The 23,862-nt window shown below is 55.5% G+C and overlaps 1 protein-coding gene across 1 annotated transcript; it reads right to left on the bottom strand.

Annotated features, from left to right (window-relative positions):
- Positions 1-9,636: 9,636 nt before the first annotated feature.
- On the bottom strand, positions 9,637-19,165 carry LOC111148466 (amnion associated transmembrane protein). The gene is made up of 11 exons (XM_022505025.1): positions 19,123-19,165; positions 18,278-18,396; positions 18,126-18,170; positions 11,973-12,060; positions 11,622-11,839; positions 11,312-11,449; positions 11,070-11,178; positions 10,892-10,968; positions 10,511-10,688; positions 10,247-10,436; positions 9,637-9,907 (listed from the first exon to the last, which is right to left on the bottom strand). The coding sequence occupies exons 1-11, from the start codon at positions 19,163-19,165 to the stop codon at positions 9,637-9,639; spliced, it is 1,476 nt and encodes a 491-aa protein (XP_022360733.1).
- Positions 19,166-23,862: the final 4,697 nt, after the last annotated feature.

The following is a 23,862-nucleotide window of genomic DNA, read 5'->3' as shown; positions in this document are numbered from 1 at the left end:
GAGCATCTTTTCTAACCACAATGGTAGGAAACTAGAAATCAGTGACAAGAAAACTTAAAAATATGTAGAGATTAAACAATGTGCTATTGAACAACCAATGGGTCAATGAAGAAATCAGAGGAAATTTAAAAACGCTTTGAAGGAAAATGAAAATGAAGACACAAAGCTCCAGATCTACAGGAAAGAGCAAAAGCAGCTCTGAGAGGTAAGTTTCTAGCACTGCTGGCTTACCTCCAGAGATGGGGACACTATACCTGTACACTTAAAAGGAACTGGAAAAAGAACAAACTAAGCCCAAAGGTCGTAGAAGGAAAGAAGTAATAAACATCAGAGAAAAAATAAATGAAATAGAGGTTTAAACAATGGAAAAGATTAATGAAACGAAGAGCTGGTCCTTTGAAAAAACAATTGATCAGCAATTAGCACAACTCATCAAGGAAAGAAAAGATAAATAAATATAATTGCAATGAAAGAGAAGTTACAACCAACACCACAGAACTATAAAGAATTATAGGAGACTACCATGAAAAGTTACATGCCAACAAACTGAACAACCTAGAAGAAATGGATAAATTCCTAGAAACATACAATCTTCCAAGACTGAATCAAGAAGAAAGAGAAAATCTGAACAGACTGATTACTAAGTAATGAAATTGAATTCATAATAACAGTAAAAATCCCCAAAACAAAGTCTAGGACCAGATGGCTTCAGAGACAAGCCACCAAACACGTGAAAGAGCTGATGCCTATTTTTCTCAAACTGTTCCAAAAAAGTAGCCAGCATTGCCCTGATACCAAACCAGGCAAAGATATTACAAATAAAGCAAAATTACAGGTTGACAACTCTCATGAACATAGATACAAAAATCCTTGACAACATATCAGCAAACTGAATTCAGTGATACATCAAAAGGATCATTCACCACAATCAAGTAGGATTTATACCAGGGATGCAAAGAGGATTCAAAATCTACACAATTGGTGTGCTACACCGTAGTGACAGAATTAAAGGTAAAAGTCATACGATCATCTCAATAACTGCAGTGAAAGCATTTGACAAAATTCAACATCTATTCTTCAGGATAGAACTCTCAACGAAGTAGGTAATAGAAGGAACGTACCTTAACCTAATAAAGGCCTTACCTGAAAAACCCACAACTAACATAAAACTGATGAAAAGCTCAAAGTTTTTCCTCTAAGATCAGGAGCAAAACAAAAATATCAACTCACCATTTCTATTCAACATAGTACTGGAAGTCCTAGACACAGCAATCAAACAAGAAAAGGGAATAAAGGGCATCCAAAATGATAAAGAAGTGAAAGATCACTATTATTGTTAGAGGACATAAGAGTATAGAGAGAAAACATGTCATATATACAGAAAACTGTAAAGACTCCACCAAAATATTATTAGAATAAATTCAGTCAAGTTGCAGGATACACAATTAATATAAAGAAATCTGTTTTTATATGCTAATAACAAACTAGTAGAAAGAGAAATTAAGAAAACAATCCCATTCGAAATTGAAGAATAAAATACCCAGGAAGACATTTAACCAAAGAGGTGAAATAACTGTACTCTGAAAACAATACAACATTGAAAAAACAAACAAGACAACACAAATAAATGGAAAGATACACCATGCCTGTGGATTGGAAAAAATTCTATTGTTAAAACGTCCATATTACCCAAAGCAGTCTACAGAATCAGTGCAATCATCCCTATCAAAACACCAAAAGTATTTTCAGAGAACTAGAACAATAATCCCAAACTTTGTACGGAACCACAAGACCCCAACTAGCCAGAGTAATCTTGAGGAAGAATAAGCTGGATGTATCACAATTCCAGATTTCAAACTATTATCACAGAGCTGTAGTCATCAAAACAGAATGGTCCTGGCAAAAACAAAAACAAAAACAAAACAAACCCCGACAGATCAATGGAACGTGATCACGAGACCAAAACTCAGCCCATGTGCATGCGGTTAATTAATCTATGACCAAGGAGGCAGGAATATACAATAGGGAAATACTGTGCTAGGACAGCTGGAAAGCACCATGCAAAAGAATGCAACTAGAACACTTTACACCATACACAAAATTGAACTCAAAATGGATTAGAGACCTAAATGTGAGACCTAAAACCATAGGAATCCTAGAAGAAAATGGGCAGTAAACTCTTGGACATCACCCTTGGCAATATTTTTCTGGATCTCTTCCTAAGCAACGGAAACAAGAGCAAAAATAAACATTTTGGCACTACATCAAACTAAAAAGTTTTTGCACAGCAAAGTAAACCAGCAAAAAACGCAAAGGCAACTACTATATGGGAGAGGCTATTTGCAAATAGATCTGATAAAGGACTAACATCCAAAATACATAAAGCCCTCCTACAACTCAGTGTATGTATGCACGTACATGTCTGTATACATTTGTGTGTATATTCACACACGATATACACATATACAATACTCATATACAATATGTACGTATACATACATACATACAATCCAATTAAAAAATCGGCAGAGGACCTAAGTAAACATTTTTCCATAAAGACATACAGATGGCCAAGAGATATATGAAAAGATGCTCAACACCGCTAAGCATCCTGGAAATGTCGATCCAAACCACAATGAGATCATCACTTCCTACCTATCAGAATGGCTAGTATGAAAAAGACAAGAAACAACAAGTGTTGGTGTAGACACAGAAAAAAGAGAACCCTTGGGCACTGTTGGTAGAAATGCAAGCTGGTACAGCCACTGTGGAAAACAGTAGGTAGGCTTTTCCAAAAAAATAAAAAATAGAAATATCATATAACCTACTAATCCCACTTCTGGGTATTTACTCAGAGAAAATGAAAACATTAATTTGAAAAGATCTACGCTCCTCGGAGCACCTGGGTGGCTCAGTTGTTAAGTGAGCTGTCTTCAGCTCTGGTGGTGGTCGTGGTCCCAGAGTCCACAGAGAACCAGGCCTGGTTCTCCCTCTGCCACTACCCCTGCTGTGTTCCCTCTCTCACTGTGTCCCTGTGTCAAATAAATAAACTCTTTAAAAAAAAAAAAAATCTATGCTCCTCTGTTTGTTGCAGCATTATTTACAATAGCCAGGATATCTGCGCCCACAGATGGATGGATGAAGATGATGTGGTGTGTATAAACAATGGAAGATTACTCAGGCAGAAAAAAGAATGAAATCTTGCCACTTGCAACATGGATGGAACTAGAGGGTATTATGCTATGAGAAATAAGTCAGAGGAAGACAAATACTATAGGATTTCACGTATATCTAGAATCTAAAAGTAAAAAAAAAAAAGAAGAACAAACAAGCAAACAGAAACAGATTCACAGATACAAAGGACAAACTGGTGGTTTGCCAGAGGGGAGGGGAGAAGTGGGGTGGGTGAAATTGGTGAAGGGGACTAAAGGGACAACTTCCAAATACTAGGGATGCCCAGCTGGCTCAGTCGGTAGAACATCTGATTCTTGATCTCTGGGTTGTGAGTTCGAGCCCCATGTTGGGTATAGAGATTACGTAAAAAAATAAAATCTTAAAAAAATTCCAATTATAGGGGCACCTGGGTGGCTCAGTGGGTTAAGCCTCCACCTTCAGCTCAGGTCATGATCTCAGGGTCCTGGGATCGAGCCCCAAATCGGGCTCTCTGCTCAGCAGGGAGTCTGCTTCCCCCTCTCTCTCTGCCTGCCTCTCTGCCTACTTGTGACCTCTCTCTCTCTCTGTCAAATAAATAAATAGTCTTTTTAAAAAATCCAATTATAAAATAAATCACTGGGATGAAAAGTACAGCCTAGGGGATATAGTCAGTAACATTGTAACACGTTTGTACTGCGCTGGATGGGGACTGCACTTCCGATGACCATTCTGTAAGGTCTACAACGGTTAAATCCCTAGGTTTCACGACTGAAACTAATAATATTGTACATCAACTATACTTCAATCAAAAATAAATTTTTAAAAGAGAAAGTGATCTCACAATTTCATCAAAAAGAATAAAATACCTAAAAATAAATTTCACCAAGGAGCTGAAAGAACTGTACTCTGAAAACTATAAGACGTTAATGAAAGAGCTTGAAACTGACACACACAAAAATGGAAAAAGTCAGCTATGCTCCTGGATTGGAAAAATTAATATTGTTACAATGCTCATGCCGCCCGGGGCACCTGGATGGCCCAATCAGTTACGAACCCGGTTCATGATCCCAGCTCAGGTCTTGATCTCAGGGTCGTGAGTTCAAGCCCCATGTTGGGCTCCATGCTAGGCAGGAGTCTACTTAAAAAAAAAAGGGGGGGGAGCACCTAGGTGGCTCGGTCGTTAAGCATCTGCCTTAATGACTTAATCTGCTCAAGTATGATCCCAGGGTCCTGGGACTAAGGCCCTCATCAGGCTCCCTGCTCAGCGGGGAGCCTCCTTCTCCCTTTCCCACTCCCCCTGCGTGCGTTCCCTCTCTCACTGTGTCTCTGTCAAATAAATAAATATTTTTTAAAAATTTTAAAAAGGGGTGCCTGGGTGGCTCAGTGGGTTAAAGCCTCTGCCTTTGGCTCAGGTCATGATCCCAGGGTCCTGGGATGGAGCCCCACATCAGCCTCTCTGCTCCGCGGAGAGCCTTCTTTCCCCTCTCTCTCTGCCTGCCTCTCTGCCTGCTTGTGATCTCAAATAAATGAATAAAACCTTAAAAATTAAAAAATGGGGGCACCTGGGTGGCTCAGTGGGTTAAAGCCTCTGCCTTCGGCTCAGGTCATGATCCCAGGGTCCTGGGATCGAGCCCTGCATCGGACTCTCTGCTCAGCGGGGAGCCTGCTTCCTCCTCTCTCTCTGCCTACTTCTGATTTCTGTCTGTCAAATAAATAAATAAAAGATCTAAAAAAAAAAAATTTTTAAAATGTCCAAGCAACCTAGAGATTCAATGCAATCTCTGTCAAAATATTAATGGCATGTCACAGAATTAGAATATATAATTCCGTATTTATAAGAAACCACAGGAGACCACGAATAGCCAAAGCAATCTTGAAAAAGAAGGAAGCGAAGCCCGCTCCCACACTTACACGACACAGCTGGAGTCATCCGTGCGGTTTGGCGGCACAGAAACAGACACCTAGATCAGTGGGACAGAGCAATGAACCCCACACTTGCACGGTGGTCTCATCGCACAAAGGAGGCAGGAGCCTACCGCGGGGAAAGGACAGTCTGCACGACCCGGTGCTGGGAGAATCAGCTGCTGGCAGAAGAGCGCCGCACTCCAGAGCGAGCTCGAAGGGGACTGAAGACTCAACTGTAACACCCCAAACCAGAAAAATCCTAGAAGAAAACCCAGGCGGTAAGCGCTCTGATACTGGCTTGAGCAACACTTGCTCAATCGGCTCCCTCAGGCAAGGGCAACCGAAGCCAAAATGGTCAAAGGGAGCTGCGTCCGGCCAGACAGCTTCCGCGCCGCAAAGTAAACCATCCACGACACGAAAACCGCAACGCCCTGCGTAGAAGCTCTTCACAAAGAATATACCTGGTAAGACACCAGCATACAAAATATATGAAGAACTCCTGTAACGCGGTATTTTAAAAACCATCCAATTTTTAAAAATGGGCAGAAAGCGGGGCGCCTGGGTGGCTCAGTCGTTGGGCATCTGCCTTCGGCTCAGGTCATGATCCAGGGATCTGAGATCAAGCCTCACAGGGGGGGGGGGGGGTCCCTGCTCAGCGGGGAGCCTGCTTTTCCCTCTCCCACTCCTCCAGCTTGTGTTCCGTCTCTTGCTGTCTCTCTGTCAACTAAATAAAATATTTTTTAAAAAAATGGGGGGCGCCTGGGTGGCTCAGTGGGTTAAGCCTCTGCCTTCGGCTCAGGTCATGATCCCAGGGTCCTGGGATTGAGCCCCGCATCGGGCTCTCTGCTCAGCGGGGAGCCTGCTTCCTCCTCTCTCTCTGCCTGCCTCTCTGCCTACTTGTGATCTCTGTCAAATAAATAAATAAAATCTTAAAAAAAAAAAATGGGCAGAAAGCCTGACTAGACGCTTTCTAGTCACACAGGCAGCAGCAGGCTGTCACCCTTCCTTCCTTCCTTCCCTCTCTCACACTCACACACACACGGGAATAGTACTCAGACATAAAGAAGAATAAAACCTTGTCATTTGCAACTATGTGGACGGACCTAGAGGGCATCACGCGAAGCGAACGAAGTCAGAGAAGAAACAAATACCGCGTGCCTGCACTTGCACGTGGGATCTAAAAAGCAAACAGAAGTGGCTCCAGGTGCAGAGAGCACGCGGTGCTTGCCGGAAGGGAGGCGGCGAGGGGTGCCGCAGGGGAGGGGAGGGAGGGTACCATCTTCCAGTTGTAAAGTAAACAAAGACGGGGGCTGTAGCAAGCGCACAGGGAGGAGAGTCCACGGCACGGCCACACTGTGGATGGTGACTGAGGGCGACCAGACTGTCCGTGGCGACCACTTCGGGGCCTGCTTCAGCCCACGAGGCTGAGCGAGCCGCTCTCTCAGGCCAAGGGCCGGACCACAAACACCGATACCTACCACCAGGACGCCTCGGGGTAGCCCAGGACTTTGGGAGGTCGGGGCAACAGCAAGGTCGCCTTACCTCTAATGGGAATAAAATTTTAAATGGCCCTTGTGCCCCAAATGTATTCGATGCCATGCTTTCGCCAGCTGCTGATTAAGGTCGCGCAACTCGACTCCCTGGATGCAAGGGGAACGGCCTCGATGTTTCTACCAGGAACCCTGCCCTCAAAGAAACCACAACCAAACCTCAGTCGTGGCCCAAAGGGATGCTCCCCCAAAGGGTGATTTAGAAAAATCGATCAACGGGCCCCAGAGAGGGGAAAACAATATTGGAAATGGAATTCTCTGTTCAGTGAAAAGAATTCTGTCTGGGACTAAATAATCCGGTCCTGCCTGACCCTAGAATGCCCATCGCCCATGGCTGGGTACGCATTCAGTCACCGGTCTGCTGAGAAAACGGTAGCTCTATGAACCAGTACTGAAGGGAAATACCAGTAAGGCCACCTTGCTTGTCCCACCTGCCCCAGATAGAAGCCTGGGAAACCCGTCGATGCATTTTTTGGGCATTTGGGGCATCTTTCCCCCCAAGTTTTTATTTAAATTCTAGTTAGTTACCATATTTGGTAAAAATTGGTTTCAGGAGTAGAATTTAGTGATTCACCACTTACACACAACACCGGTGCTCATCCCACCCGGTACCCTCGATACCCATCCCCCACTGGCCCAGCCCCCACCCACCGCCCCCCATCATCCCTGTCTGTTCTCCATCGCTAGGAGTTTCTGATGGTTTGCTTCCCTCTCTCTTTTCGCCCTCAGGCATTTTAAGTGCCCAATGGACCATCTGCGGTTTGGCATTTTATCCAGCTCCCCCCATCTCATGACTAGAATCTGATTTAGTCGGGGCTTGTATGTTTTCTCGCTGGACCGAGGCTTTCCGTTGTAGACGGGCAAGAGCGCAAGTCCAATTAGGAAGGACTAACCCCGGGGCGCCTGCGCGGCTCAGCTGGGTGGAGCGTCTGATTCTTGGTTCCGGCTCAGGTCATGGTCTCAGGGTCCTGAGATGGAGCCCCTCGTCTGAATCCATGCTCGGTGGGGAGTCTGCCTGGGATTCTCCTTCTCCCGCTGTCCCTCCATCTACCCCCACCTCTCAAATAAATCTTTAAAAAAAGATCTTCCCTACCTGGGGAAACCTGGAACTTCCCAGGTCAGGGGGCTCAGCGGGTCTGGGCTCCACGGGCCGGAAGGCGCTCCCGCTGTACCACCCCCCACCCCAGGCCTCCGGGCTGGAACCCACTCACGGCTTTATAAGGGCTCAACTGGCAAAACCTGTGAAACCCTTCTCCTGTCCCAGCCCAGAGCCCTGCCACTGGTCCTCCGGAGCCTCAGACCCACCTAGAACACATCAGGGCTCGCCCTCCCAGGTGCACCTGACCCGTGCGTGTCCCGAGCTGCAGCTGCTCGGAGATGTTCCAGCACGAAGACCTAATTCCTTCTACTGAGAACAACTGTGATTAAGGAGAACAAGTTTCGTCACGGTGTGCTCCTGTGGGCTGAAGACCTCAAATGTCAAAACTCTGCAACCAGACATTTCGGCCACTGGAAAAGACACGGCCAGAAAGTCTCTTCAGCCTTGTTGGGAGGGCCTCTACCTGGGGCACAAAGCTGTGTCCCCACTGCCCACCAGCCCTTCGCAGAAACCATGGGTGATGCTCGCCCGGTGCTTCCAGACGATCTCCAGCACGTTCCACCTCAGCAAGACTCGGACGTCAGATGGGAAACTCCTGACGTCTTCCTCCAGACCCTCTTCTTTCAAATGTGGCCTTACATGCTTCTTACCGCTAAGAGGCTTTCTTATGACTCCGATGTGGGACCCAACACCCAGAAAATGTCCTTTCCTGGCACAGAGGAACACAGATGACACAATAACCCTTTCTTTTTAGAGGAGGGAGGGGCAGAAGGAGAGAGAGCGAGAGATCGAGAGCGCACGCCTAACCGACTGAGCCCCCAGGCGCCTGTGCCCTTGATCCGTGGCGCTTTGGAGGAAGGGTCTTCATCAGAAGAGGGAAATGGGAGCCTGAGTAGCGGCTGCTGCAGTCCCAGAGCCCGGGCCGGCCCGCAGCTCCCACGCCCCACCTGTGTGGCCTCCGCCCCTCCACAAGAAGCCTGCTCGGCTAGACAGGCAGAGGCTGGAGTCTCTTCTGGAACAGCCCGCCAACCGGAAGCCGCACACCCGGAATTCCCACCCGTCCCCACCCCGGGCTTTGATTCCAAACCGCCTCTGCCAGCTCCCTCCTTCCGCGGTCATCCTGTTCCCCTCCTTCGGACTCCGGACTCACCTGCCCATGGTTTTGCTGAGACCAAGCGGCCCGCCATGCCCTTCCCCTGCCGTTCCAGAAGAAACCCGTCCTTCAGGTGAAATGACTGGTTGGGGGGGCACCTGGGTGGCTCAGTCTGTTAGGTGTCTGCCTTTGCGTCAGGTGAGGATCCTAGGGTCCTGGGATGGAGTCCTGCATCGGGCTCCTTGCTCAGTGGGGAATCTGCTTCTCCTTCTCCCTCTGCCTGACACTTTGCCCACTTGTGCTCTCTGTCAAATAAACAAAATCTTAAAAAAAAAAAAGACTGGCTGTTTTATTTGCAAGGTCGACAGCCGTGTGGCATGATGTTGAGGTGGCCTGGACAGCCAGGCTTACCAGGTGCCTCGCTCGCGTCCTCCAGCCGCCTCCCCTTGCACCGGGAGCAGCGCCCTCTTGTTCTGGGTGCAACTCTGCAGACTGCAGTTTTCGGGTGGCCCCATTCCCTAGGTAGCGCCCGGAGCTGCCCTTTGCGGGTGGCCAGAAGGGAGGACTCTGAGAACGACCCCCCCCAACGGACGCACGGACCAGAGCACTGGCGGGCTCTCCACGCTCAAGCAAAGGCAAAGCGGGGGGGTTGGGCGGGCACAGGAGACAACGGGCAGCAGGTGCAGGAAACCTCTTTATTGGGCAAAGCCACCCTACCCTGGCCTGCCGGGGACAAGGAGTGTGGAGAAGGGGTCGGGGATCTCGCAAGGTCAGGGACCCGGACATTTCGCGGGGGCGGCGCAGGGCAGAAGCGAGGGTGGACCAGTCGCGACCGCTCAGGCCTCCGCCTCTGCGAAAAGCGGGTTAACGAAGTAGCTGCTGCTGGTGCTGCTGCTTTCCAGCTTCGGCGCGGGAGGCTGCGGGTGCGGAGATTCAAGGGACCGGGCGCAGTCAGGGGGCGTGGGCGCCCAGCGCGGCCGCGGGGAGAACCCGCACCCCCTCCGCCCCCTCACCGGCTTCGCGGAGCCCGCCGCGCCGAACACCGGGTTGGAGAAGCCCAGGGGCGCCACCCCCGGCCCGGGGGCCGCTCGGTCGCGCCTACTCCACCTGGGGAAGAAGGACGCACGTGAGCCCTCGGCGGCTCGGCCCCCACTCCCGGTACCTGACCCTCCGCCCCCTCGGCCTCGCGGGCCCCCTGGGCCTCTGGACCCCAGCGCACCCGCCCTGAGCCCCCGCCCCGCGGCCCCCATTTCCGAGGCCCCGCTCCCGCCCGCTGCGGATCCGCCCCGCTGGCCGGGGCCCCCCACGGCCCCGCCCCGCGTGTGGAGGCCCCGCCCCACGGCCCAGAGACCCGGCCGTCTGGGCCACCGCCCCCTGCAGGTCCGCCCGGCAGCCCGAGACCCCACCGCCGCCGCCGGCCCCGAGCCCGCAGCCCCGCCGGCGCACCTGAGCCTCCCAGCGCCGCGCAGCAGCAGCGCGCCCGCCGCCAGCGCCAGCAGCAGCAGGAGCAGCGCTGCCGTCACTCCGCCCGCCAGCTCCGCGCGCAAACCTGAGCCGTCCAGCCCCTCCGCCGAGCTGTCCCCGACTGGCGCGCCCGACTCCCGAGCTGTCGCCGACAGGACCCCAAGGGCTTCGCCTGCAACGGACGGCGCCGGCTCAGTCTCCGCCACGCGGGGCGGGCCAGGGACCGGGAAAACGCACCGCGGTTACCGTGCTCGGCGACGTCCGCCAGGAGGGCACGGGCCAGCCGTCGCGCCCCGCCCGTCTCCGGCCGGGCCTCCGCCAGCACCACCTGGATCTCCGTGTCCGCCTCCGCGCCTGCGGTGTCGCGCGGCCGGGCCGGGCGCGGCACCTTGGACACCGCCACTTGCACCCCCTGGTACTGCGGCTGGGGACGGAGACAGGGTTGTCCCAGGGACTTCGCCCTCGGACCTGCGGGGGCCCCAGCGACAGGGACGAATGGTGGCCGGGTGCGCGGAGAGTGACCGCGTCAATGAGGCAAAGTGAGGCCCCAGGGTCCCTGCGGGGAGAGGTCCCGGGCGGGGGCGGCGAGGGGTGGCAGGTTGAAGGTGGGGGGCGCGGCCCCATTACCAGGAAGGCTTGCAGCAGCCGCGCCCGGTACCGCTCCAGGTCAAAGGTGGGCCCGTGGGTCAGCGACACGATGGCTCCTGCGACGGGAGGGTCCAGCACCATCAGGGAAACTGAGGCTGGGGGCGAGCCACGGTAGCTAGGCCGTCTCAGCAAACACGTGCCGGGAGGGGGCGCTCACCGCAGAGGTCGCAGCACTGGCCCTGGGGCCGGAGGGCGTCACGGCAGGCGGTCGGGGGGCAGCGACCGCCCAGGGGCTGGAGCATGGCGGCGCAGATCCAGGGCTGCAGCTGGAGGAGGGCGTCGGTCAGCACGGAGGCGGGGAGGGCCAAACCGCGGCGGCAGAGGCCGGACGCCGGGCCCCCTCCCCGAGCAAATCCCCTCCCCAGCGGGCCCCCGCCAGCCGCTGCGGGCCCCACTCACCTCCGCGTTGCCGCAGACGCAGCCCGACCGCTCGGCGCAGGCCTCGGAGCCCACGCTCAGAGCGCCCGGCCCGTGGAAGCGCAGGCGGCCGGCGCGGGACGCCAGGAACGCCCCCAGGTCCTCGTCGCGCGTGAACGTCTGCGGGTGGCCGGGTCACGAGCGGCGCCGGGGTGGGCGGGAGGGACAGCCTCTGAGTGCCCGGAACTCACGTGCGGGGCCTGGCAGGGGCGGAGGCGCGCCGGGAGGGGCACTGCCTGGGCTGAGACGTGGAGGGGAGACCCGAGCGCCGGCCCCGCGCGCGCCAGCTCACCTGGCCCAGAGCCCGGACGCTGCGGACGCGCGCGGGGCCGGGGATCGCGCCCAGGCCCACTCGGAAGGAGGCGTCGGACGGGAAGACGACGTCGTCGTGGCGGCAGGGCACGCGCTCGGCGTCCACGGAGAACAGGTCGCGCGCCGCGTCCCCGGAGCGCCACAGGCGCGGGTCATGCCAGGAGAAGCGGTCGGGGTCGAGGAAGCGCGCGGGGGCGCCTGGGTGGGCGCGCGTCCCTGAGCTCCGCGGGAGGGGTGCCCCCAACCGAGCCCGGCCCAGACACGCCCCCCCGGGCAGGCCCCGCCCTGGTCACCTTCCCCGCCCCCCAGACCCCGCCCCGGGGCGCCTCACCTGTGCCACAGCCCTGGTCCCTGCTGGCGTCCTGGGCGCTGAAGCCAGCCCCCGAGGCCAGGACGAATTCCCCGTCCCGGGGCAGGAGCTGCGGGAAGCACAGGCGGAGGCTGAGCCTCGCGGTGGCCCAAGGTGCCACAGGGTCCCGCGCCGGCCCCCGTGTTCCCGGGGAGAGGAGGGGAGCTCAGGGTCTGGGGGCGCCTGGCCCTGGCTGAGGGTCAGAGAAACCGGGGCCTGAAGAGTTTGGGGCAGGGTGACACTAGGGTCATTGCCCTCTCCCATCACCCCCGAGAAACTACAAGCCAGGAACCCCAGCCTCGAAGGACTGTGAAGGCGGCCCTGAACTGTGTGAGGGAGAGGGGGCAGGGGGCAGGGAGCAGGGCTGTGACAGCAAGACGGCCCCGCCCACAGTGGGCTCCAGGAGCCCTGCGCCGCAGGAACTGGGGCCGTGACGCACAGGGCAAAGCCTGAACAAGAACTCGTTTTTGGAAAAGAACCAAAGGGGGTGAATCACTATACTGCATCCTCAAGTGATGTAGCACTGTATGTTAACTATACTGGAATTAAAATGAAAACTTAGGGACGCCTGGGTGCCTCAGCCCGTTAGGTGTCTGCCCTCGGCTGGGGTCCTGATCCCGGGGTCCTGGGATCAAGTCCTGCATGGGGGTCCCTGCTCCGTGGGGGAGTCTGCTTCTCCCTCTGCCTGTCGCTTCCCCTGCTCCTGCTCTTTCTCTCTGACAAGCAAATAAAAATCTTTAAAAAATGAAAACTTAATAATAAAAAGAACCAAAGGGGGAAATATAAATAAATTACAGAACGGGGAATAATTGAAAGGAAGAGTGCACTAGGTGAGATAAACATGCGGACTGATCCAGCTGGAGAAGACCCACTGACTGGGGGGTCCCTGCGGAGGGAGGGACTCTGCAGAGCAGAGCAGGAGTGAGTGCAGACCCCAGGGTTCCAAAATGCAGATGCAAATGGGGGGAGTGGGGGGGAATATTTGAAGCAGCAAGGAGGATGCATTTTCCAGGTGTGAAGAAAGCTGAGAAACCCCAAATGGAAAGGCGCCCCGCGGCATGGGCAGCAAGAAGAATCACACCCAGAAGGCGGGCAGTGTGCTTAGGACCGCCAGCGACACAGAGAACATTCTACAAGCTTCAGAGAGAACACACAGATCACCCAGGAAAGAAAAAAACCTCAGAGGTCAGGTTTCTCAGCAAGAACAATGGATGCACAAGACGGTGTGCTAATATTTCATGTATTAAAGGAGAAGAAGGGCCCATCTGGAATTTTATACCCAGCCAAAAGTCCATTCAAATGCAGGAGCACAAGGAAAGGCTGCAGACAGCGGCAGAGACCTGCCCTGCAAACATGCTTGGAGGAAGAAGGAAAGAAATGGGAAAGACACACACCTGAAGGACCTACTTGTTTGTGGGAAGACACGGACACTGAGAAGCTTAAGAAATGAAAAGGACTGCCGGACTTGAAATATACCAATTTCTAGAAAAAGTCAAAATGTCAAAATCAACACGAGAAGCAAGAGAATTTAAATAGACCAGCAAGCATTAAAGAAGTTACAGTGTCAGTCAGCTTCCAGCAGCAGGGCTGTTACACACTAAGTACACCGCACTCTCAAGGAACAACTCATTTCTTCTTACAGAAGTTGTTCTGGGAAACAGAAAAAAGAGTGAAAATTGCCCAGGCCATTTCATGAGGCCTGTGGTGATCTTGATTCCAAAAGCAGATGAAGAAAAATTGTATGTTCGTTCTACTTATAAATGTAGATGCAAAAAAAAAAAAAAAAAATCCCCAATAAAATATTTGCTGATCAGGGGCACCTGGGTGGTGCAGTGGGTTGACTGTCCCAATCTTGGCTTCCAATCAGGTCGTGATCTCAGGGTCGTGGGATCGAGCCCTGCATGATCAGCAGGGAGTCTGCTTGGGATTCTCCGTCCCCCTCTGCCCCACCCACACACGCATTCTCTCTCTAAAATAAAGAAATCAGGGATGCCTGGGTGGCTCAGTTGGTTGGACGACTGCCTTTGGCTCAGGTCATGATCCCGGGGTCCCGGGATCGAGTCCCACATCGGGCTCCCAGCTCCATGGGGAGTCTGCTTCTCCCTCTGACCTTCTCCTCTCTCTCACTGTCTCTCTCTCAAATAAATAAATAAAATCTTTAAAAAAAAAATAAAATAAAAAATAAAATAAAATAAAGAAATCAATCTAAATAAATAAATAAATACATCTTTAAAAATATATATTAACTGACTAGATCCACTAGTGTATTTTAAAAATGCATGGTGATCATGGGGTTCCCGTCCTAGGACTGCTCCCAGCCCTACTTCCCAGTGGTACGTATGATGGTGGCCCAGCAGATGGCAGCGAGGAGTCTCGTGCCCACATGATCAGCGTCCTAGGGTAGAGGGAAGTCAGGTGTCTTGTAAAGGGGGGACCTGCTCGGACCTGCACCTACAGGAAGGTCCCAGGACAGTGGTCCCACAAGAACAGCTCAACCTTAGAAAACCTCACTAAGGGGCACCTGGGTGGCTCAGTGGGTTAAGCCGCTGCCTTCGGCTCAGGTCATGATCTCAGAGTCCTGGGATCGAGCCCCGCATCGGGCTCTCTGCTCTCTAGGGGAGCCTGCTTCCTCCTCTCTCTCTGCCTGCCTCTCTGCCTGCTGGTGATCTCTCTGTCAAATAAATAAATAAAATCTTTAAAAAAAAAAAAAAGAAAACCTCACTAAAAGGCTAAAAGGAGGGAGGGGACAATCGTATCTCACTTGATGTAAAACAAACAGAAAACACCAGAGAAGTCCAACGAACTTATTTATGATTTTTTTAAAGAAGCTGCTAGCAGGCTAGTAATAGAATTTCCACAATTTAATAAAGTTTATGTACCAAAACCCTGCAGCAATCATTACACTCAATGGAGAAACATGACACGCCTTCTCTTCCATGTTGGAACAAGACACAGATGCCCCTTTTATCACTTTTGTTCAACCTAGGGGGAGGGACCCTGGACAATGTTATATATTTTTAAAGATTTCTTTATTTTATAAAGAGAGTGGGGAGGGAGGGGTAGTGGAAGAGGGGAGAGAGAATCCCAAGCAGACTCCCCGCTGGGCGTGGAGCCTGACACAGGGCTCAATCCCATGACCCTGAGATCATGACCTGAGCCAAAACCAAGAGTCTTTTTTTTTTTTTTTTAAGATTTTATCTATCCATTGGACAGAGAGATCACAAGCAGGCAGAGAGGCAGGCAGAGAGAGAGGAGGAAGCGGGCTCCCCACTGAGCAGAGAGCCCGATGCGAGGCTCGATCCCAGCACCCCGGGATCATGACCTGAGCCGAAGGCAGAGGCCTAACCCACTGAGCCACCCAGGCGCCCCCAAAACCAAGAGTCTGATGCTGAACCAACTACACCACCCAGGCACCCCCCCAGACAATGCTCTTTGGAAAGAAAAAGAAATAAAAGGAGTTAGGACTGGAAGGAAGGAGGAACAACTCTAATCATTCATAAAAACAAATAACTAGAACGAACATATGATTTTGTAAAAACACTGTACCGTTCACAATAGAAACCACATTACAAAGTGTTAATGAGTGGCCCAAACTGTATAAGACCTGTATGGGGACCACTCGAAAACTCTAGTTTCAACTTTTATGATGGATGGTATGAAACATTTGCAGAGAAATTCACGGCCTGATGGTATAAACGAGTGTTCATTCCCAAACAAAACTCCAGGGTTTCATTGCGGCTGTTTCCTGACAAAAGTACCCTCCAGTTTCTCCACGACAGTCCGATCTGCAAAGAACTAGTTGGCCTTGGAGCAGAAGAGCAGACGGGAGAGTTGCCCCAGTGGGTGAGGACCGCTTGGTGACGGCAGGAACAGGCAAAGGGACACCCAGGGCAGCGGAGCCGCAGCCCAGGGGCAAGGCTGGTGGCTCGGAGGAAGACATCAGATACTGGACTTATTCTAAGGAGAAGAATAAAGCTGTTCTCTAGCTAGTGTCCCACTCAAGCATGTGCCCCGATGGCAGAATTGTGACATAATCACTTATTAGACATATGCTCGGCTATGACTGTGACTCAGCAGCAGCGAAGGGATTCTTGAAACACCACAAACACCCCTATAAGGCAGCTGACTTTGCATCACAGATTATAATGAGACTTGCATTTGGACAGCGGGGAATGGAAAGAAGGGCCAGATAGAGGGACCTGTCAGGAAATGAATGAATGCATGACTCTTTTAATAGCCTCAAGCTCTTTGGAAGGAGATCATGAAAGTAACAGTCAGCAGAGAAGGGCCCCAGGCTCCCCACCCCAACTGACTCCCTGCTCAAGCGTCCACACCTGCTCTGGATGCCCCCTTCCTGTTCTGGGCCGCTGCCTGCCTGGTTGCCACAGTTAGGCAGGGGCAGGGGGAGTGGGCCCTGGACCCAGCTGCCGCCCCCATGCCTCCCCCTGGCTCCTTTACCTCGCTGCTGCCCCCTTCCGTACCTTAGTCTCTGTGTTGGACAGAAAGGGCATCTATACCCCGGATCTGCCAGGACCGGGACCCCCAGGATCTGCCTGATGCCCCCTGCGGAGGCAGGGACTGCTCTGGCTCTCAGGGAGGGGCAGGGGTCCCTTGCACTGATTTGTCCTGCCCCATGAGTGTCCAGGTCCCACCGTTATTGGCGCTTTTGGAAACCATCCACTAACCAAGATACCTCGGGGAGTGGAAATAAGACCTGGGGTCCCCAGATCCCGCATCTGGGCAAGAGCTTGGATAGTACTGGGGCCACTGGATGCCTCCCCACAACTTGCCCACCCACACAAGGTCCAGTGGCCGCTAGTTGAGGACCTCAACCCTGGCACCCACACCCAGAGCCCGCGCCCCCAACTCCACCCCTGCTGGGACCAGCAACCCTCACATCAGTCACAGCTCGCTGGCAGGTCCGCTGCTGGCAGGACAATGATCAACCCAGAGGACAGTGCGCGCTGCGTTGGCGCTTAAGTAGGAGAGGACTCTGAGACCCTGAGGTCCCGGGAAATGACACTTTAAATCAGGGAGCGGTGAGCCTTTCTGCAAAGGCCCGGACAGTAAATCCATTAGGCTCTGAGGGCCACACAGACTCCCTCATGGCCACTGAACTCTGCTTCGCAGCGTGACAGCGGCCGTAGATGCTAATGACTGGATGAGGAGGGGGGCTGTGTGCTAATAAAACTTTATTTATGGACATTGAAGTTTGAATTCTATATTTCCCAGGCCATGAAAGTATTCATCTTTTGGCTTTTTTCCCCCAACCATTTAAAAGTTTCAAAACCATTCCTGGGGGCGCCTGGGTGGCTCAGTGGGTTAAGCCTCTGCCTTTGGCTCAGGTCATGATCCCGGGGTGCTGGGATCGAGCCCCGCATCGGGCTCTCTGCTCAGTGGAGAGACTGCTTCCCCCTCTCTCTGCCTGCCTCTCTGCCTACCTCTGATCTCTCTCTCTCTCTATGTCAAATAAATAAATAAAATCTTTAAAAAAAGAAAAAAGCAGCCATTCCTAGCTCTGGCCATGCAGCTGCACTAGGCCAATAAGTAGCTTGCTGACCCCCCTTTCACAGACAGCGGGAAAAAAGACCCAGGCCCTTTCAGAGCCTTTAACACAGCCTGAAAGCTCCAGGCAAGTAGGTGGCTTCTCCCAGATTTGCCCAGATTTGTTGGTCTTGGAGCCTCTTTTACCCTCCTAATTCCCACCATTCTCCGAAACACCAGTGTCCCATGAAGCAGTTTGAGAGAAAGACCCTTGAGATTTCTGATGGGGGGTTTTAGGTACTAGGACACAGAAAGGGTTTGGGGAGTAGAGTGGGGGAAGGGTGTTTCCTGGAGCGAAACTTAGAGAAGACTGACTTCTGGGGGCTGGAGGCCAGAAAAGAGGGCATCGGGGACAGGAGGCGCCTCTGAACCCCTTTCCAAGGCTGGGGCACAGCCTGAGCTGGGACTAAGGTGTCTGCCTCCAAATCTGCCCGGAACCTCCCAGAAGCCCCTCCAGAGGACAAAGGCTTGAGGCCTCCACGGTTTCCCAGGCAGGTTGGGGCCGATCTCAAGGCAAGAAAGGGGCTTCCGGAGGACCAGGAGGGACCACCAGCCCCCTCCCACCCGGGTCTCAGCCGCAGCCCCCCTCACCATGTCCGAGATGCTGTGACCTTCTCGCACCAGGACTGACACCATCTGCAGGAAGAAGTGGGTTGGCTAGCGCCCCCCCTTTGCCTGTCCCGAAACCCCAGCCACGTGAGTCCCCATCCCGAGCCCCCCAGGGAGGCGTGTGGGGAAGTCACCTTGTTTGCGGGGAAGTCGACGGCGGCGCCCGCGCACGGGGTTCTGTTCTGGCTCCAGTTGGCGGCGGCTTCGAAGTCCGTACTGGGAATCCAGAGTTTGTAGGCGGCCCGGGTCAGCGCTGGGGACGGGCAGGACTGAGTGCTCTCGCCTCCGACGCGCCCACCCCCGGGGCGGAGGGAAGGTGGGGCCCAGAGCCGGCGCACGTGGGATCGCCAGGGTGGCCCAGACCCTGCAGGAGCCCCGCCTCGGTGCTGACGAACTCCTACCCGACCTGCGGCGCCCGCTCCCGCGTGCCCCCTCTAGGACGCCCGCCCCATCGCCTCCTCGCCCCGCCCCCAGTTTGCCCGTCGCTGGAGCCGGGGGCAAGGACAGTGACAACAGAGGGACGGAGGTGAAGGGGGTAGCGGAGTAGAATGGGCCGGAGGGGGTCTCTGGTTGGGAGTTGTGTCCTGAGGGAACCGCGAGGGGCTTAAGAGAGGGGACAAGGACGGGGCTGCAGTTTTCTAGCTCCCGGGCCTCGGGGGCGAACACCGAGGACACGCGTCGGCCGGGGTGCCAAGGGGGATGATCCGCGCGCCGTCGGGGACGGGGAAACTGAGTCAGCTTTGGAGCCCGCACCCTCCCGCGCGCAGTCGCTGCGGTGGGCAGGAACTGGGGACGCTGCGCTTCTCTCGAACGGACCCCCGGCGCCCGAGGGCAGGGCCGAGCCCGGATGGGGGTGGGGTCTGGCCGGGGGTCTTCGCCTCCCCAAGGCTCGGGAGCCTCTCCAGCTCCCGCCGCCCGCCCCCGGCAAGCCGAGGCCCTCCCGCCGCCTCGGGGCCCCGCCAGGGCGCCCCCCGCTTACCCAGCAGCTGCAGCCACAGCAGGGCCCGGCCCAGCGCGCCCATCCCGCCGCGCTCCCGCGTCGCCTCCTGGAGACTTTGCCCCGCCGGGCCCACCTGACCGGGCAGGGCGGGGCCGGGCGGTTACACATTTCCCCCCCCGCCCGCCCCTCGAGGCGGGGGCCTGACTCGCTCCCTCCCAGCACGCTCAGCCTTCCAGGACCTGAGGACCTTGGACGCCCCGGAAGAGGAGCTTGTCGCGATCCCCCCCGCCCCGGTCTTGGGGGCGGGGTGGTGACCATCCTCCGGCTTCGCTGCTGTCCTGACCCTGTGCGGCCAGGGCCGGGTGCCCACCCTCCTGCCTGGGCCTGCCTGCGCCGCGGACGGTGGCAGATGGGTTGTGCGGCGCGAGCCCTGTGGACACAGGGCCGGTGGCTGCCAGCGGCGCGGGGTGAGTGGTGGGGGGCGCGCACCTGTCAGCGATGGAGGAGGAACAGGAGTTTGGGGGCTGGGACTGAACACATGAATGGCCGCGAGCTGAGGGATGGAGGGAGGAGGAGGAGTGCGGAGCTGGGCAGGTGCTGGGAGGGTGGTGGGATGGTGGTGGGGATGGCGGTGGGGATGGATGGGGGGAGGGAGGAGAGCGGATGGTGGGGAAGAGTGTTGGAAAGTGTGGAAGGTGGAAAAAACATGGTGATTGGATAAATGGGTGGTTGCTGGTAGGTGTCGGGTGGATTTTGTTGAGATGAATGGCGGGGAGAAAAAGGTGGTGGATTCTGGCTGATGAGTGGCCCCTAGAGGAGATGAAGGGTGGACGAGTGGATGAACAGGAGTTAGATGGACTGGGTAGCAGGTTTGTGGAGGGATGGCTGATGCGTGGATGCGAGCATGGCTGGATCGATGGATGGACAGATGGACAGGTGGACCGATGGTGTAGGGGTGCCGGAGGCATGGGGCTGGGTGGGTGGTGGTGAGGGAGGGAGGATGGATTTGTGAGGGATGGGACGGCGGAGGGCAGGCGGGTGGGTGCACAGACTGGGCACAGTAAACCGGGTGATGGACGGGGGATACGGGTGGGGCACAGTGAATGGATGATCGGGGAGAGGGTGACCTGTGGGTGACGGAGTGGCAGAGATGGCGTCTTCCTGGTTATGGCTGATGGCAAGGGGAGGAGTGGGCCCCTGGGTCCAGGACAAGCTGGTCAGGGGAGAGCGACTGCGGGACAGGGGATGGACACGGGTGTGGACGTGGACGACTATGGGTACTACCTGTGGGAGGGCCACGACTTAGCCTTGGGGCTCCCTGGCAGCTTCCTTTCTCCTGGTTACCCTGCCCTCTCCTATGTCCCTGCCCCTCCCCTGCAGAGCCCTGGAATTAGACCCATCACTGGGGCTGGTCTTTGCATCTCCCCCGCAGCTGATATTTCTTCCAAGGAGGGTGGGACCTGCCACTGGGAAGGGACAGGACTTCTCTGACTGGGACTAAGGAGGGAGGACACCAGCGTGTACCACCCCTCAGCCCAGCGGGGTGTGGGGCACCTGCTCTCAGGTGTCTTCCTGGCCCTGGAGTTTGGCCTTGTCTGCCTATCGGGCTGACGGGAAGCTCCCTCCTCTGAGGAAGCCTCGATCAGGAACAGAGGGGCTCTTTGGGGTCACATCTGTTTTGCCCCCTTGTCTTGCTTCTCTCTGAGAAGTAGGCAGGTCTGTGGACTGGGCCTTCTTGGGACTCCACCAGGGTGTCTGGCTCTGCTCCCCTCACGTCCTCCCACTACCCCACTTGTGACTTTGTTCAAGGCAGAGAGCCGGGAGGCTCAGCAAGCTTCACTCCCAGGGCCCAGAGCACCGTAGCCGAGCCTGGAAGGCCAGGCAGGTCTTCCCAAGGCTCCTTTCTCCCAACTCAGAAAGTGGATTGCACTGAGGCCAAGGCCCACAAGAGGCTCTAGAGTGTGAGGTGGCTGGATCTTGGGGAAATCGAACTTTCGGACCCCTCCCGCCCCAGCTGTGCAGGCCATTCCCAGAGAGAACGTGCTGTCTGAACAGGGCAGCAAGACTGCCCTGGAAGCGGTGGTGTGAAAGCCGGGACACAGAGGAGGTCACAGCTGTAGCCCCCAGTGTGGGTGGTGCACGGAAGGAAGGTGGCTGAACAGGAGGAGTTGGGGCTGGCGGGCCATGAGATAGCGGCATCCATCTCCCCAGCCTGAAGGGGGTGTCCTTGAGCAGCAGCTGGACATGGGCCCAGATGTGTCCAGCTATCAGACGGTGGCCCAGAATGGAGCCCATGCTGAGGTAGGAGACAGGCTGCAGTCCTGGCCCAGACCTGCCCAAGAGCCCCTGGGACACCTCAGGAGTAAAGACACGATGCAGGGCATGGCTGGACTGTGCTGCAGGTGCCCTGTGCACACAGAAGGCCCCAAACTGCATGCACAGGTGCCCTGGGTACCCAGGTATGCACATGGGCACACACTTTGGAATTGGTCGAGACCTCAACTGGCAGTAGCAGAAATGCAAAGTCCCAAGGTGAGTTTGTTCCAGTAACCAGGAAATACCATGAAGCATCTGCTTCAGGCAAGGCTGGATCCAGGGACCAGCCAAGCTCTTGGTCTCTGGTCTGCCTTTGTCTCTCAGTCTCACTCTGACTTGGCTTGACTGCCCTCGCTGGATTGGTTCCCCTCTGGGCACAACCCCCTCCAGGTGGCAGGAAAGATGGCCTGGGGAGAACTGGACCCCACACCTCCCTGACTAGGCCACTGTGCATGGTCTCAGCGAGGCCTCTGATCGGTTCCTGTTTCCAAGGCAGCACCAACCCCATGGCGCAGGATTGCGGAGCTCTGACGGGCCACCTCAGCCCTCCTCTAGTGTGAGGGTGTGTGAATGACAGCCCTGCCGCCCTGGGGTTCCCCACCCAGACTTGCAGAGCCATGGGAATCATCGCCTTCCTACTCCCTCCCCCTCTCCCTTCTCTACAACTGTGGAAATGGATCCCGCCCCGAGAACAGTCAGCGGCTCTTTCACCCCCACCTTTGTCCCTGATTTGCTGTGTGACCTTGGGAAGTCTCCTGCACATCTCTGGGCCTTCATGTCTCTCTCCAGTGAGCATGATTCTCTTCCTGCACAGGGAAAAGAGGGGTGAGGTGGGGGCCATGGGACGATGGGGCTGGAGCCCCTCTTGGCAGGATTTCCCCTTTAAGACTCCAGTCTCTGCATGAAGTCCCCTCTCCAGAAAGCCCACCCTGGGCCCCCCCCCCCCCCCCACTGTCAGCATCCTCCATCGACTAAGTACTGCCTGGAGCACAGGGGCTGCCCTAAAAATATGTATGCGAGGAAGGGAAGGCTGGCACTCCCCACAGGCAGGACAGTCACCTGCAGGGCCTGCGGGTCTCAGAATAGTCCCCGCCCCTGACCTGGCCTTTCCTCTGTTCGCAGTCTTGGGGCTGGGCGTGGAGGGCTGGGAGATGGCACCCTGGACCTGCCGTCGGCTGGGGAGTTGGAAGATGTACGAGCCACACCTGAGGGAGGGCTCAGAAGGAGCACGGATTGGGGGAGCCAGAGTGCGTGGTGACCAGGAGGGAGCCACTAGGGCCAGGTGGCCGGGGCGGGCCTCTGTGAGGAGGTGCCACTGCAGACAGCGTGTGACACCCTCCCCCCTGCACTTCCACTGCCTGGGAGGACCCAGCAGGCCAAGGCAGCAGAGTGTCTCCTGCCAGGCCAGTGGCCACAGTGGCTGAGACCACGTCCTCCCAGCCCCAAGAGCGCTTTTCCCTGGGCCTCGTGCCACCCGAGGGCCAAACATGCCTAGCCCCACCGCCAGCTGCCAGCTCTGCCCACCCCTGCCCTGCAGCCTGGGGGAGGGGAGTCGCAGTGTGGGCCTCTGAGTTCTGCCTTCCTCCAAGGCAAGCCCTGGGGGTCAAGGCGCAGACCTCCTCTGCGGACCTTCCGTTGGTCTCGTCGCCGCGGTGGCCTTGGTCACAGATCCCTCGTGGTCAGGATTTAGATTACATTTGTGTCCACTCGCAGGAAACCCGCACTTTACACTGAGCGACCCCATCTCTAGGTCTTCACCCATCTGGGGTGCCGGGAGCATCCTTCAGGGTGAACCGCAGTCCTGGGAGACCAGCAGAGCGCAGGAAGGTTCTCCTGGGGGCGCCACCCCCCCCCCCCCCCACTCCATGTTCTCACTTGAAAGCGACCCTGGAGACCAGGCATCTCTGACCAAGCGCAGTCATGCAGTGGCCTCGGGCATTTTTCCGGATTTGGTCCTCGGCCTGCGTGGGAAGGTCCTGCTGCGGAGTGCGGAGTGACCACAGGCCAGTAGCGTGGGGGGCCTCCGTGCGCTCCTGCACCTCCGTGCCCAGTGAGTTCCAGCTCATCCTCAGAAGTCCTGGTTGGAAGGGTTTGGGACACAGGGGCCCCACTCCGTCCCCCAGGGTCGCAGGGGTCACAGCGCTCTGCCCAGCGCCCTCCCTGGTCCCAACTCACCAGGAGAGCCAGGCTGCCCCCAGTGCTGACTCTGCGGACCGAGGCCAAGGCTGTGCTGCCACGCTCAGTCCTGGGAGCAGTCTGGGCTCCGGTGGGGGAGCTGCTCCGAGTCCCCCAGCTGTCACTGCATGTGCTCTCTGCTGCTGGATAGCGCCGGATCCACCGCAGCCTCCGCCTGGGGTCCCCACGGGCGCCTGTGGCCCGGTGCAACCAGCAGGGGGCGCTCTTCTCCCCAGGTTTATGGCTCACTTCCCTTTCTGCACAACTCAGGAAAAAAATCCGAAAGGC

This window comes from Enhydra lutris, unplaced genomic scaffold, assembly GCF_002288905.1.
Source record: "Enhydra lutris kenyoni isolate GAN:26980312 unplaced genomic scaffold, ASM228890v2 scaffoldscaffold20, whole genome shotgun sequence".
NCBI lineage: Eukaryota > Metazoa > Chordata > Mammalia > Carnivora > Mustelidae > Enhydra > Enhydra lutris.
This window is presented reverse-complemented; position numbering and strand designations above follow the sequence as displayed.